General features: G+C 41.7%; 1 protein-coding gene across 15 annotated transcripts in view; it reads right to left on the bottom strand.

Moving 5' to 3' along the window:
- ACOXL (acyl-CoA oxidase like) overlaps positions 1-14,120 on the bottom strand; it is a 360,313-nt gene that overhangs the window by 100,323 nt on the left and 245,870 nt on the right. For 9 of the 15 annotated variants that reach the window (XR_011525904.1, XM_070572146.1, XM_070572144.1 and 6 more), the window contains one exon: positions 11,158-11,269. Coding sequence is in view for 10 of the 15 variants with exons in the window: in XM_070572146.1 (XP_070428247.1) it covers positions 11,158-11,269 (112 nt within the window). In the remaining 5 variants the exon portion in view is untranslated. Of the gene's footprint in view, positions 1-6,198; positions 6,405-11,157; positions 11,270-14,120 lie in introns of all 15 variants that reach the window. The other 6 variants (XR_011525900.1, XR_011525903.1, XR_011525901.1 and 3 more) reach the window with 1 other exon arrangement.

Below are 14,120 nucleotides of genomic sequence, written 5' to 3'. Positions count from 1 at the left end.
AAAAAAAAAAAAAAGTATGAGAACACATTCTGTTGACGAGGCTATGAAGAAACAAAAATTGCTCAAGGGGAATGCAAACTGGTACAACCCTTCTGAAGGAGAATTTGGTGATAACTAACCAAATTACATATGCACTTACCTTTGGACTCGGCAATCACATTTCTAGAAATCTGCCCCGAAGAAGCACCTTAACAATACTAAAATTCATATGCATGAGGTTATTCATTGCAGTATTATTTCTAACTGAAAAACATTGGGAGGAAAATTAAATGCCCATATACTGGAGAGGGGCTGAGAAAGCTACAGTATAGCCACAGAGTGTGTTATACTGAAGCTATTGAAAAACAAAGAATGAGGTAGATCTCTATGAACTGATATAGTGTTTTCCAAGACACTGTTAAGAGGAAAAAAACTGCAGAAGAGTATCTATAGTATGCTATCTTTTGTGTAAGAGAGAACAAAATATAAGAAAATACAAGTCTCTGCTTATTTGTGTGAAAGAAATAAAGGAAAGATAAGCCAAAAACTAAAAAGACTGGACACCTATAGGAGGTATGTGGGGAGAAGAGTATACAGTTTTGCACAGTTTTGAGTCCTAGAAACTTAGTAATGTTTCACATTGCCAAAACATGAATGGACTAAAATCAACCAGTATGTAGCGGGCTCCCAAAGTAGAATAAAAACAGTAACAAATGAACCTGTGTTGCAAATGAATAACAGAACTTCACTGAAGGGTGTGGAGAAGGAAAAAAGAAAGAGACTGTATGTTCATAAATGTGTTTCTCACGGAGGTAAGGGTTAGCAATTCTGAAACTGCTTAATGTTTATACCAGGGCTGATGAAATAAGAGAACACATAGTAGACAATGAAAACCAGGTTTCTCACTTCCTCAGAGGAAGAAGTTACAAATGGAAAGATGGAAGGTTTGTGGTTTTGGATTGAAATCAGAGGTATCAGTATAAACTCATGGTTTCTAATACATATACAGACAGATCGGTGCGAGAATGTGTGAGCAAGTAAACACAACGTGTATTTCCTAGCTCAGAACAGGCCTAGAAGCAGTGACACCCCAGCAGCATTTAGCACACCCAGCAACAAGATACTGGTTTTCAAATACCATTCTCCAAAAAACGGGACCAGAGATCCTTAGAGAAATGGTTGATCACAGGTCTGGCAGAGAAAATACAAGAGGAGCCTGGAACATTTTGTGGTGTCAGAAAATAAGGAAGTGCTAAAAAAAGAATGGGGACGTATCAAAGGGACATAGCAGCTAATCTGAAGGAGCTCTCAATGGCGAAAGCTGGAGCAATTTGAGCAAGAAAATTAATGATGATAGTATTGTATTGCAAGCCAAATATAGAATAAAGATCTATAAAGTCACACCGACATAATTAATAATTAATTGGATATATAAGTAATTGGACGAGAAGGGACAGCTCTTGCTTTTAATTAATAAATGTAGTAGGAATGAGGGAAATAGGAAATCCCCACTAGGCAAGTGCTACAGTATTATTTCCAGGAAGATAATAGATGGATACTAAAAATAGTGGGCGGAAGTTTGAGGAAAAATAGGATATTTGCATAATCAAATCTCAGTCTCATCCTTGCTCTTGGTGATAGTGTTACCTTGAAGAAACCACTAACCTTCTTGACCCTCAGGTTGCCTATCTGTAATGAGTGGATATGACTGGATGACCCCAAAGGACCCTTCCAGCTCTCACACGCCAAAGAAAATGACAGCACCCCCCGTGTACTTACCAGGACAATAACTTCCTTTTCCTTTCCCCTCTCTTCACTTCCCCTTCCTTCTTCCCTTTCCCTTCCCTGCTTATAATAGGTTTCCCTAGGGAGAGAATTTAGGGTGCTCTCTATGAGAGAAAGATGGCGAAAGTTAGAGATGAGGGAAAAAGAGAAAATGCAACTCCTAGTATTAACTGGGTTGCTATGAGGTGGAGAAGGGAGTAAGAAAGAGGAAAACATCACAACACAGAAACATTTCCTATGACCAGCAACAAAGGGAAAGTGCCAAGCTGTGGCTTGGAAGCACCACATACCTGGGAGGGGGGCACAGTCAGCCTCGGATCTTCCTGCCTGTCCATTCCTGGGTCTCTCCAGATCACCATCAACCCCTTCCTCAGCCACCAAGTATAGCTTCCTCCGAGGTGGGAGCCAATCACCTCCCCCTCTCTCTGGAGATTCAGGAGTTTAAGCCTTATCTCTCACTGATGAACAGGAACATGTTCCCCATTACAGGAAGTTCAAGCACCAGCCAGCAGAGAGAGGGCCTCACTTTTGGACAAGGTGGCCTTTCCCTAGGCTGTGCCCCCACTCTGAAGGTACAAAGGCCTCCCCGTCAGGTTGTCCTGGTCTTCTGATCATTTTCCCAACCCAACTCGCCCATAGGAGTAAGAAAACGCACCAAGACCAACGCAAACTACGAACTCAGGAAATTTGATTTCTAATCCTGTTTCCTGTCTTTGCTGATCTGTCTCTGGAACAAAGCTCTTGGCATTTCTGTGCCAAGAGATCTTTAGTAAAACATCTGTTATTCAGGCCACTGTATCGGCTTTAAAAAAATGTAGCAAATACAACCCAGCTGCCGTTACTCTCTGTTCTCTGTCCCCACCCTCAAACTCTCAGATAAGTACCAGCAAACCAGCACCAGCTTTTCTCTCTGCGTCCATTGACAATGGCTTTTCCCAGCTCCTCTCTGGGTACCAGCTACCATCTGACCAAAGCTCTTGAAGACCCGCGACTGATGAAGGTTCTGTCAGCCCCACCTCCAGCACGTGCCATGTGTGTGCCACCCAATCGCCCACACAGCTCACATTTTCCACAGACAAGGACTCAGATAAGATTTCAAATCCCAACCAAGTGACCCAAGGAAAGAGGCTGTCAGTCTAAAACTATAACCAACTAAACAGCTAGCATCATCTGTTAGAAAGACATCCTTTACAGAAGTACTTGGTTTTATTATGTTTTAAAGATCTAAATTATGAGCTTTAAAGTCACACACACAAAAACAAGTCGTCAGGTTGCCCACTGACCACAACAATAAAAACTGTAGGTGACAGGAATTTTTCTAAACAGAAAGCTCTAGAAAGTTACATCTCTGATCATCTTATTTCCAGCCTCCACCAATTCATCCCCACCCAAATCTCATATTCTGAACAAGAAAAAAACAACTTATGAGGGTTGTTTCCAAGTTAGTTTATTGCCCCTGGATTGTGAGGATGATTCATGATGTACATTTGCAAACCACTTCCCTTTTCCTTTCCACTTAGCCTTGCAGTGTGGCAGAGGGCAGCGTGAATCAGATTTTCAAAATTACTCTTACCCTGGTATTTCTTACACACTCTGAAGTGGGGGAACCACTAGCGTGATGGAAGAAGATTACAGGTGATGAGAGACAGAACACGAATCAACTCCTGGTTAACTAGAACTATTCTCACCCCATTTATATTCCCATCTCTTTACCTGTCCAATTTTTGTTACACACATTTGAAAATAAACAGTCATTTGTTAAACATATTGATTAATGAAAGTCTATACTTTTTTCCATAGATTTTTCTCCATAAAATGACAGACGTCCTTAATAGAGTACTCTCAAAGTGACAAGCCATTGTTTATTGGTTTATTTTTTCTTCCCACTAATGGGGAAAGGGTGTAGCAACCTTGATGAGCAACGTTTGCAACATGATTTTGGAAAATTGGAGAGGCGGGACTTCCGAGGGAAGCTAAGGAGCTTGTCTCCCTCGACAGCCACCAGCACACCAAAGGACATTTCCTGGCCCCATTTTGAGTTACATTCTGGCAACACCAAGGAGGAAAAGGCATTATCAGATGGTAGTAAAGCCCTATGCTCTCACGAGAACCTAGTGGTCTTGACTCTCCAACTCTGACTGCGAACTACCAGCCCTCAGCACTCGTTCCAGGTCAAGAGACAAATGGGCTCCCTAATGTGCTGAGAAGGGCTGGCCAAGTGTCTTTAAAATAAAACGGACATTTGAGAAAAGTTAAAGAGCATTACTGAAAAACTGAGAAGAAAAGCAGATTTCTGGAGCCCACATGTTTTTACATGTTTAAAAGATTCTGAACCAAATCACGTAGTTATTTTTATGAGATCCTGGCATTCGAGATGAAATCACCCACCTTTGGACACTGTCCAGAGACCATCGCCCAGACTGTTGGGGTCAGATGTTCAAATGCTGAACAGATCATTTTATTTCAAGATACACCAAATTGATGGAGGAAGACACAGGCCAACATAGCAAGCTGAACACAAAGCTGAGCCAAAACACCAACTAAAATGTAGAAGTCAATATTCTTTCCTCTAAGCTTGTAGGTTTTGTCATAATTTAGCACTTATTTCAGTTTGCCTTGGGCTAACTGGGCTAACCCAGGCAGGAGCATATCTTAATAATCTTTGTGGTCTTCCCTGCTCAGCCCTAGAAAACCGTATTGCTCAATGAATACTGAATTGAATCGACCGTTAAAATGGTTGCATTAATGGTAGTAACTGAGATGATTAACATGAGTGCAAAGCTTATCATTTTTTAAAATGCTTTTTTTTTTTACATATTCTATTGTATACCATCCTTGCAACAAGTTTGTACTGTGTCTACTACTCTTACGATCCAAAATTTATAGATTCAGAAGTGAGTACATATAATTGTCTGATTCTAAAACCCTTGCCTTTCTTTGCCACATCACTTGCTTAAATTTTTTTTTATGTTCAGAAAACACACTCCTGTGTATATAAAGGTTTTCTTTTCTCAAAACCAGAAAATCAACACTTGTGAACAATTCATTCTCTGGCAGAAAACAACTATAAGTAGAAAGTAGTTCTGAATATTTAATGAACACCAGAGAGCATTAATATCATGCTGAAAATAGAACTAAAAGTATATTACAGTGGACCTAATGTCAATAAAATAAAAATATGAAAAGAAGCTGACAGACTCCCACATCCTGAAGATAAAAAGTTACAAAGTTGGAGGAATAGAGTGTTAGAAAAATGAGTGTGGAGAAACGTGGACCCTGGGGAAGCACATTTTGGTTCAACATTTGTAAAGAACAGTTGGGCAGTGTGTAAAGTCTAAAAACGGCAGAGTGTTAAGAATGTTCATTGTGGCACTGTCTATAATAACTGAAAAACTAGAAGCATCAGAATATTGTGCTATCATGTCCTCATTGACACAGAAAGAATGCCACCTTATGTTATTAAATGGAAATATTGGTTAAAAACATTATAATCTCCTCTCGTATTTCATTTTAAAAAAGTACATATTAATGCCAAAGCTACCAAATGATTTTTGCTTTCAGATGCTATATTAGTCATCTATTGCTAAGCAACAAATTATCTCCAAATTTAGCATCTTAAAACAAAAAAATCTCTTGTTGTCTGACACGATTTCTGAGGGTGAGGAATCTGGGTACGACTTGACCGGGTGCTTCTGGGACAGGCTCTCTCACGAGGCTGCAGTCCAGTTGTTGATTGCCCTAGTCCTTACCATCCCTGAAGAGCTGATAGGGCTGGAGGAAACACTTCTATGCTCATTCACATAGCTTTTGGCAAGAAGCTTGCCATGAGCTGCTCATGAAGTAGCTTCCTCCAGAGTGAGGAATCCAAGAGAGAAGGGGAGAGAGAGAGAGGGGAGAGAGAGAGAGAGAAACAGAGAAGGCAGAAGGCACAGCGTACTTATAATATAATCTCAGAAGAGACACATCATCACTTCTGCTGTACTCTGTTGGCTACATACCAGCCCTGGTACTATATGTAATGTCGGGACTAGATAAGGGTGTGACTACCTGGAGGGGGGGATCATGGAAGGCCTTCTTGGATTCTATCCATTACAGCCCATCATCACCTCTTCCCAAGGTCCACAAAAGTTTCATCCCACTACAGCATCGTTCAAATTCCAGAACCCCGTCATCAAAGTCTAGTCTAGGTGCAGGAAAGATTCCTCAGATGCTATTCCTTGAGTACAGTTCCTCTTCATTTGAAGTCTTTTCACTAAGAGACAAATTATCTGTCCCTACACGGCCAACAGGGAGACAGGAACAGGATAACCACTTATATATTCTCTTGCTCAACAAGGAAGAAAATGGGAGGAATACAGGGGTCACTGAGCCATAGAAATTCTGAAATCCAGCCGAGCAAATGTCAGAAGTTTCTCGATTCGGATTCAGTCCTACCTGTGCCTAGGAGTTTTTACTCTCCACGGCTCTTGGCTCCATCCTCTGGGCTTTGGTTCCTCCCTGCGAGGCATCGTTCCATCATCAGAAAGGCACACATGTTTGTGGCTGCCTAGTTTTCTCAGCATGCTGCCATATGATGACAGAAGCAGACATTGCTGCCGGGACAAGCCGAGGGACACCAAGTTGCCAGGAGCCACCGGAAGCTAGGAAAAGGAAAGGAAGGATTCTACCCAGAGTCTCAGAGGGAGCATAGCCCTGCTCCCACCTTGATTTCAGACTTCTGGCCTCCAGAACTTGCGAGAATAAATTTCTGCTGTTTCGAGCCACCTAGTTTGTGGGATTTTGTTACAGCACCCACAGAAAAGGAATACATTTACCATAGGGAGGGCTGGGGGAGCTTCAAAGCCATAGCAAGTGCCAGTTCCTTCACGTTAAAGTGTTTCCTTTAGCTTCTCTCTCTTGTCACCTTTAATACAGTCATGCACCATATAATGACGTTTCAGTCAGTGATGGACTGCATACACGATGGTGGTCCCATAAGATCAGTACCATATAGCCAAGCGTGTAGTAGGCTATACCACCAGATCTGTTAAGCACACTCTGTGATAGCCACACAACGACGAAGTTGCCCAACGACATATTTCTCAGAAGGTATCCCCTCGTTAAGGGACACATGAGCATAAGAAAGCAGGCAGCACTTTCAACACTTTCAATCCCCTAGGTGGGTAGGTACATTTTCTACTTTCCATGTAACTGCAGGCAACATTGCTATGAAATTCTGCCACTACATAACAAAGAACCCCCTTCCTCTAGATTCCAAAAGTATTGACATCACTTTCCTGCAAGTCCCCACCCACAGCTTTAACAAGACTATAGGCTTCTATTCACAATTTCTTCAAGGCATTTTAGTTCTCTACCAAAACTTTTCTCAGAGCACACCTACATTTTAGTTTTTTGCTCCATCAGTACCCAACTCTGAGGTGCCCAAATCTGTATTAGGTATCTACTACTATGTAACAAATTGCCCCCAAATTCAGCAGATTGAAATAACAAGCATTATTCACACAGTTTCTGAAAGTCACGCATCTAGAAGGTGCTTAGTAGGATCTCTCAAAGTTGTAGCAAGCTGTTGACTGCCCCAGTCCTTGCAGTCCCTGAAGCTCTGAGTGGGGCTGAAGGACATGCTTCCAAGCTCACTCATGTGGTGGTTGGCAGGAGGCTTCTGATCCTTGTCTCATGGGCCTCTCCACAGGGCATGCTCATGACGAGGTTTCCCACAGAGTGAGTGATCCAAAGAGGGAGGCAGCAACCAAGATGGAAACTGCTTTTTGTTGAAATAATCTAATCTGAAAGGGGATCTGTCATCATTTCTGCTGTATGTCACACAGACCTACTCTGGTACAATCTGGGAGAGGACTGGTACCGTATGTAAGACGATTGCATAGGAATCTCAGGAGGCAGGGATGGCTGGGGCTACCACAGATGATCTGTCATTTGGCACATAAAAGCTCATGGTTATGGTATCATTAATGTAGCTTTGTACTGTTTAATGTTTTTAAATTCTTTTTATTTTTTAAGGTCAACATTGCCAACGGTTATGAGCTGAATTGTGTCCCCCTCAAACTCATACTCTGAAGTCCCAATCACCAGCACCTCAGAATGTAAGGTATTTGGAGATAAGGTCTTTAAAGACGTGATTAAGTTAAAATGAGGCCATGAGGGTGGGGTCTTAATCCAATTTGACTGGCATCCTTGTAAGAAGAGAGACACCAGAGGCACTTAAGAACAGAGGGAAGACCACGTGAAGAGGCAGCAAGAGGGCGGCCATCTGTAAGCCACAGAGAAGACCTCAGAAGAAATCAACCCTGCTGACACCTCAGTCTTGGACTTCCAGATCCCAGAACCATGAAAAAGTAAATTCCTGTTGTTCAAGTCCCAGTCTGTGGTATTTTTGTTACGGTAGCCCTCGCAGACTGATATATCAATCTTCTGAAAGCTATCTGAAAATATCTTGCTGTGGCCAATCTATATTTACTCTTCTTTTAAAAAATCATGTTTGTTTTCATATATATAACTATACATCAATGTATATAATTTGCTTTGTTTCCATACAAAATGTATACGATAAGATTTATTTCTCATCTAATATGATGGTCCATGCTTTCTCAAGGAGAACTGAAACTTCTTTCACTTCACATTATGGCCCATTTTCAATCGAATCTTCCACTTTCTACAGGTGGAAGTTGGAGGGATCTATGGCCCCTAGGATGGAAATGTGTCAGAAGATGCCTCTCCCTGGCTTATTGTGGATTGAAGTTAGGGATCGCATTGCAATGGAAAAGTCGTTTTCAAGGAATTACCAGAGCAGTGCAGCTCAAGATCAAACCACTAACCTTCCGGGGCCAGGGCCAGGGGACTTGTACTTAGGCGAGTTAGACAAGAGACAAAGGGGACATCACAATGAAGAGAAAGCAGATTTTGGGCAGCAGTTCCCAGAGAAATTCTCAACCCAAGGAGCAATTGGCAGTGGGAACTCTTAAAACAGCCCTCCAGCCTCTGTGTGGGCAAGTCTGGAGGAACAGTGCTGGAGGACCTTCAAGGACTCCAAGAACATGCTTTCTGTTTGTTCTTTGCTCTGCCTCTCATCACACAAACTTCTTCTCATTTATTTATCTTTGCCGTGTCTTCTGTAGAGATCTGGATAATAAGCATTATGTGTTTAGTACCCATGTTGACTTGCAATTTAATGAAACATATATATTTTATTTTACTTTTTTGCTGAGGAAGATCCACCTTGAGCTAACATCTGTGCCAGTCTTCCTCTATTTTGTATGTGGGTCACCACCACAGCATGGCCACCCATGAGTGGTGCTGGTCCAAGCCCGGGAACCAAACCTGGGCCACCAAAGTAGAGCATCCTGAACTTAACCACTAGGCCATGGGCCCAGCCCTAATGAAACATATATTTTAATCTATATTTCTCTGATGAACCAAATCAGAACAAAGCAATGTCTTTTGCCCACCTTGCAATTAAAGTAAGAAATTGAGCATGTTTTTTATTTTACTTTAGCTGTTTTCTTACCTTAGAATATATTATAAACCCAATCTACTACAGAACCAATTAGTCAAGTTTTTATTTTTTAACTCATGTTTTTCCCGAAAAACATTTTTAGCTTCTGAACATTGTAAGTATTTTTTTTAAAAACAAATACTTATTGGTTGGCTTCACAGGGACCACCAATCCTCTTGGATCTTGACTTCCTTATTTTCAAGTTACTAATTTTGATTCTTTTTAATGTCCTAGGGAGTAAGTCTTTGAATAATTTTTAAAGGAAAGTCATATGAGTGAAATTGTTTCTAATTCTTAGATGTCTGAAAATATCTTTGCACTGCCTGCACTCCTGAGTTAAATTTGGTTTGGAATAGTATGCTTAGATTATGAAGCCTCCTCTTTAGAGAAGCAGATATTACTCCACTCAGAGCTGGTGAGTAACAACTGAAGCCAGCCTTATTTTTTTCCATTTGTGGTTAAACTTATTTTCTGTCTGGTTGCTTATATGATATTCTCTTTACTCTAGATTAGCAGATTATATCCAGCTACAGGTTTTTTCCCATTAAAATCTTGATTTATTTTACACTAAAGAAAATATTTTTCTTTTATGTCTGTTATTATTATTTCTGATCCTCTTGTTTAGCATTTTCAGGAATATTTGTGATCCATAGGTAGGATTTCTATGATTTCCACTCTGTTATCATCTTTTGCCATTTCCTCTTTATCCTCTACTTCTACAGTCTTGGAAAGCTAGCTCATAGATTACACTGTAGCCATTATTAATTCTGCTTGCTGGTGCATCTATAGTAGTTTTGCCATTGGTTGCATCTTTCTCTTATTTTGGCTGGCTCCCTGTTTGATAAGGGCAGGGAACACGGAGTGACCTAAACCTACCTGGATGTGCCCTCGTGTCTGGCAGGACCTCACCTCAGATCTAAACCTGGAGGATGGACTGATCTGGACAACCCTGGCCCAGCTTCCAGCAGGACTCATCTGTCTGGCTCTGTTCCACCAGGGTGGATGTGGACCACTTTCTGCTCCCAGGGCTCTTCTGCCTCCAGAGCATTTCCTAAGAGAATCCCCACCCCCATGTGCCCTTCATCCTCATCCCTTCTACTCACTCTGTTGTTCTGAGAGATGTGCTCTTGGCACTGATATAAAAAGAGATGTCTTGAAGGGGGAGAGTTGCATGGGGCCCAATTCTGGCCCTCTTGGAACCTAATTCTCATGCAGAGTGGGAGCAGTGGTCTGGTTTCAGGTTACAGTAGCTCTGAGCCCCTGAGCCTGAGCAGAGAGGAGGAGTAAAGCCTTCTCTTGGGGTCTTGCTGGCTATTTTGTGGTGGGATTAGAAGATGAAACAGATATTGCTGCTGTGGTGGGTGTTTCCTCAAACCTACCCCATTGGCACTGTACCTGGTGTAAATTCCCTCTAGATTTCTATCAATGCTGATACTGTACAAGCTTTTATGTTTTTGCAGAGCATCATGTGTGTTTTAATAGGAAATAGAGCGCATCTCAAGCTAATCCAATGGTTAATTTTCACATATGCCTGCTGCACTCCCCCGCCCCTGCCAGAGAACAATGTATTCATTATACATATAGACAATGATTTTTCAATTACAATAAGGGCTAAGAATTACTCCACTCATCAACTCCCATGGCAGCTGAACGATGCTTGAGGGTGGAATTCTAAAAGATGATAGAAAAGGGTTAAACAGGAGCATCTGAGGCCTCCAAAGCAAGCAAGGCTGTCTTGCAAAATGGCCTGTAGAACGGTGGTAGCCATTTCCAGAAGTTCGCAATCACGCCGACTCATCCTCTACTACATTTAGCAGATAGTTCACCAGCAAGAACATGCCTTAAACACACATCAAAAGGAAAAATATAACACAATGTGTCTTTACCTTGTAATAAATTCTGGCCACCAAACTCCGCTGGAGAACCCTTTCACGAAAATTCACTGCTTTCAACAGAAAGGTGAGATTACCGACTGTGTCCATGTTAAATGCCAGGAAACTGAAAGAAAAACACAGTGACCATCATTATTATCTTGTCCTCACCAAAGAATTCATTTCAAAGAAATAGATGAGGTTTGTTTTTTCAAAACAAGTTTTCTTCCAATAGAAAAGCAGTGTAAGTACGCATAACCACTCCCCTCTCACTTGCTGTGTTCGTGCTTCTTTCGGCATTTTTCTGATGACTGCTTGGCCCCGGTTGATCCTACGTGGTTGTCCTTGTAGCATAAAGATAGTTTGTTTTCCTGCTTTTCGCTTCCTGTTTTGCTAAAGTAGCGTTCAATATTTTACAGTCTTTCTTCATTAACAGGTATATAATTTCCATCAAGTATGTTTATAATAATTTACTCAACCATTGTTGGGCATTTGTTATAATAATGATTATAAATGAATTAGTAATCAAATACATCGGTCACAAAGTATTGGTCAATGAATAATATTTATTAAATGCATCATGCATCAGGAACGATCCTAAGTATTTTCTGTGAATTACTCAATAATCTCAGTAATTTTATGATGCAGATACTGTAATTATCCAATATACCATTTGAGGGACTGAGGCTCAGCAGGAGTCAGTGACCTGTTCAAGGTCACATGGGTAAAACACGCTCACATTGGGATTTGTCCTAAGGGACACCGGTGTTTAAGGGAAGGGTAGCCCTGGAGGGCAGTGAGAGGGGTGTGGCCGCCCACAGGCCAGAGTGTGCCCCAGAGATGGTGGCTTTCTTTAGCAGGTAGTAATTTCTATCTTCTCTGTATGGCATATGAGGAAACTGAGGCACGGGGGAGTTAAGAGGCCAAGGCACAAACAAACTCAAATTACCCAAGTCTCCCTCTAAACCCTACAGCTTTTTCATCATGCACTTTACCTTTTATGCTAATTTTGTACCCTCATCCCCCACGCAGCAATGAAACTTCTGTCTTTAGAACTTAGACTGACAGCTAAGAGGTTAATTCACACTTAGAGTTTCCCACAGCTCAGGCTTACCCCTTGGCCCTTGGGAAGTAAGTTATTATAAGACCCAAAGAGATTTTTCATTAATTAAAATTAAAAACCCACAAGTAGCTGTTGTTGTTGCTTAATCAGAAGCCACAAAAGAAAATTAAGAAGCAATCGATAGTATGCTTTTGAGAATGCCAAACTCTGAATTAATACTTGCCCTCCATTTGGACGAGAAAGATGGGAGGTTATTTACATGCCACTTATCAGGAAAGTTAAATTATATAAATACTTATTCTGAATCTGACCTTTAGAAGGTTGATTTTCTGTCTCAGTCTCTTTAACAAAAAATGTAAAGAACTTTCATACTTTATGGAAAAGTATGTTTTAGTCATTCCAAGGACTGTTACTATGCAGCCTGGAGACTGTGAGTGTTGTTATTAGAAACCACCTTCCTTGGGGTGTTTACTGTAGAACTCTGTCCACCTGAGGTTGTGAACTACATATGCTACAGGAAGTGGATCTCATCCACCCGCCTATTATGAGTCACACGTGAAGCCTGACCATGCCATGCAGACTCTCTTAACAATAGGAATACCGCTCAAGGAAACCTCCTCGTATTTTACAAGAAGGTCAAAATGACTCCAAACTTACGTAAAATTTAAATTAAACTCAAATGCACATCATTGGTCATCAGGGAAATGCAAAAAAAGGCTTGTAGATGAATGTTGACAGCAGTTCTATTCAAAGGAGTGAAAAACTGGAAATATCCCAGGGGTTTATCCATCAATAAGAGAATAGAAAACAAATCCCAGTATATCCACAAGACAGAATGCTACTCAGCAATAAAAAGGGACAAACTGGGGCCGACCCTGTGGCCGACCAGTTAAAGTTCCATGCGCTCCACCTCAGTGGCCCAGGATTTGCGGGTTTGTATCCAAGGTGTGGACCCACTCCACTCATCAGCCATGCTGTGGAGGCATCCTTCATACAAAGTGGAGGAAGACTGGCACAGATGTTAGCTCAAGGCTAACCTTCCTCAAGCGAAAAAACAGAGGAGGACTGGCAATGGATGTTAGCTCAGAGTGAATCTTCCTCACACACACACAAAAATGGAACTAATATACATGACAACACGAGTGAATCTCAAAAAGCATTATGCGGGGACTGGTCCAGTGGCGCAGAGGTTAAGGGCACACGTTCCACTTTGGTGGCCCGGGGTTCACCGGTTGGAATCCCGGGTGTGGACATGGCACCACTTGGCAAGCCATGCTGTGGTAGGTGTCCCACATATAAAGTAGAGGAAGATGGGCACTGATGTTAGCTCAGGGCCAGTCTTCCTCAAGAAAAAACCAAAATCATTATGCTGAGTTAATAAGCCAGCTACAAAACAGTACGTGCTGTATGGTTCCACTTAGGTGGAATTCCAGAACAGGAAAAGCTATGGTAGAAAGCTATCAGAACAGTGGCTGCATCTGGGGTTGTGGTCACAGAAATTGACTGAAAAGGAACACCAGAGAACCTTCTGGAGTGTTGCTAATGAGCTATAACTTAATAATGGTTTTAGTTACACAGGTATATGCAATTTGCCAATACTCAATGAATGCACACTTAAGATTTGTGCATTTCTTTCTTTTCTTTTTTTTCTTTTTGAGGAAGATTAGCCCTGAGCTAGCATCTGCTGCCAATCCTCCTCTTTTCACTGAGGAAGCCTAGCCCTGAGCTCACACCCGTGCCCATCTTCCTCTACTTTATATATGGGACACCTATCACAGCATGGCATGCCAAGCAGTGCCATGTCCGCATCCGGGATCCAAACTGGCGAACCCCAGGCCGCTGAAGTGGAACTTGTGCACTTAACCGCTGTGCCACGGGGCCAGCCCCCAAGATCTTGCATTTCATTGTATTCAAA

The sequence above is a fragment of the Equus przewalskii genome, chromosome 14 (assembly GCF_037783145.1).
Source record: "Equus przewalskii isolate Varuska chromosome 14, EquPr2, whole genome shotgun sequence".
Taxonomy (NCBI): domain Eukaryota; kingdom Metazoa; phylum Chordata; class Mammalia; order Perissodactyla; family Equidae; genus Equus; species Equus przewalskii.
The sequence above is the reverse complement of the archived record's forward strand: the minus strand, read 5'-3'. Positions and strand labels throughout refer to the sequence as shown.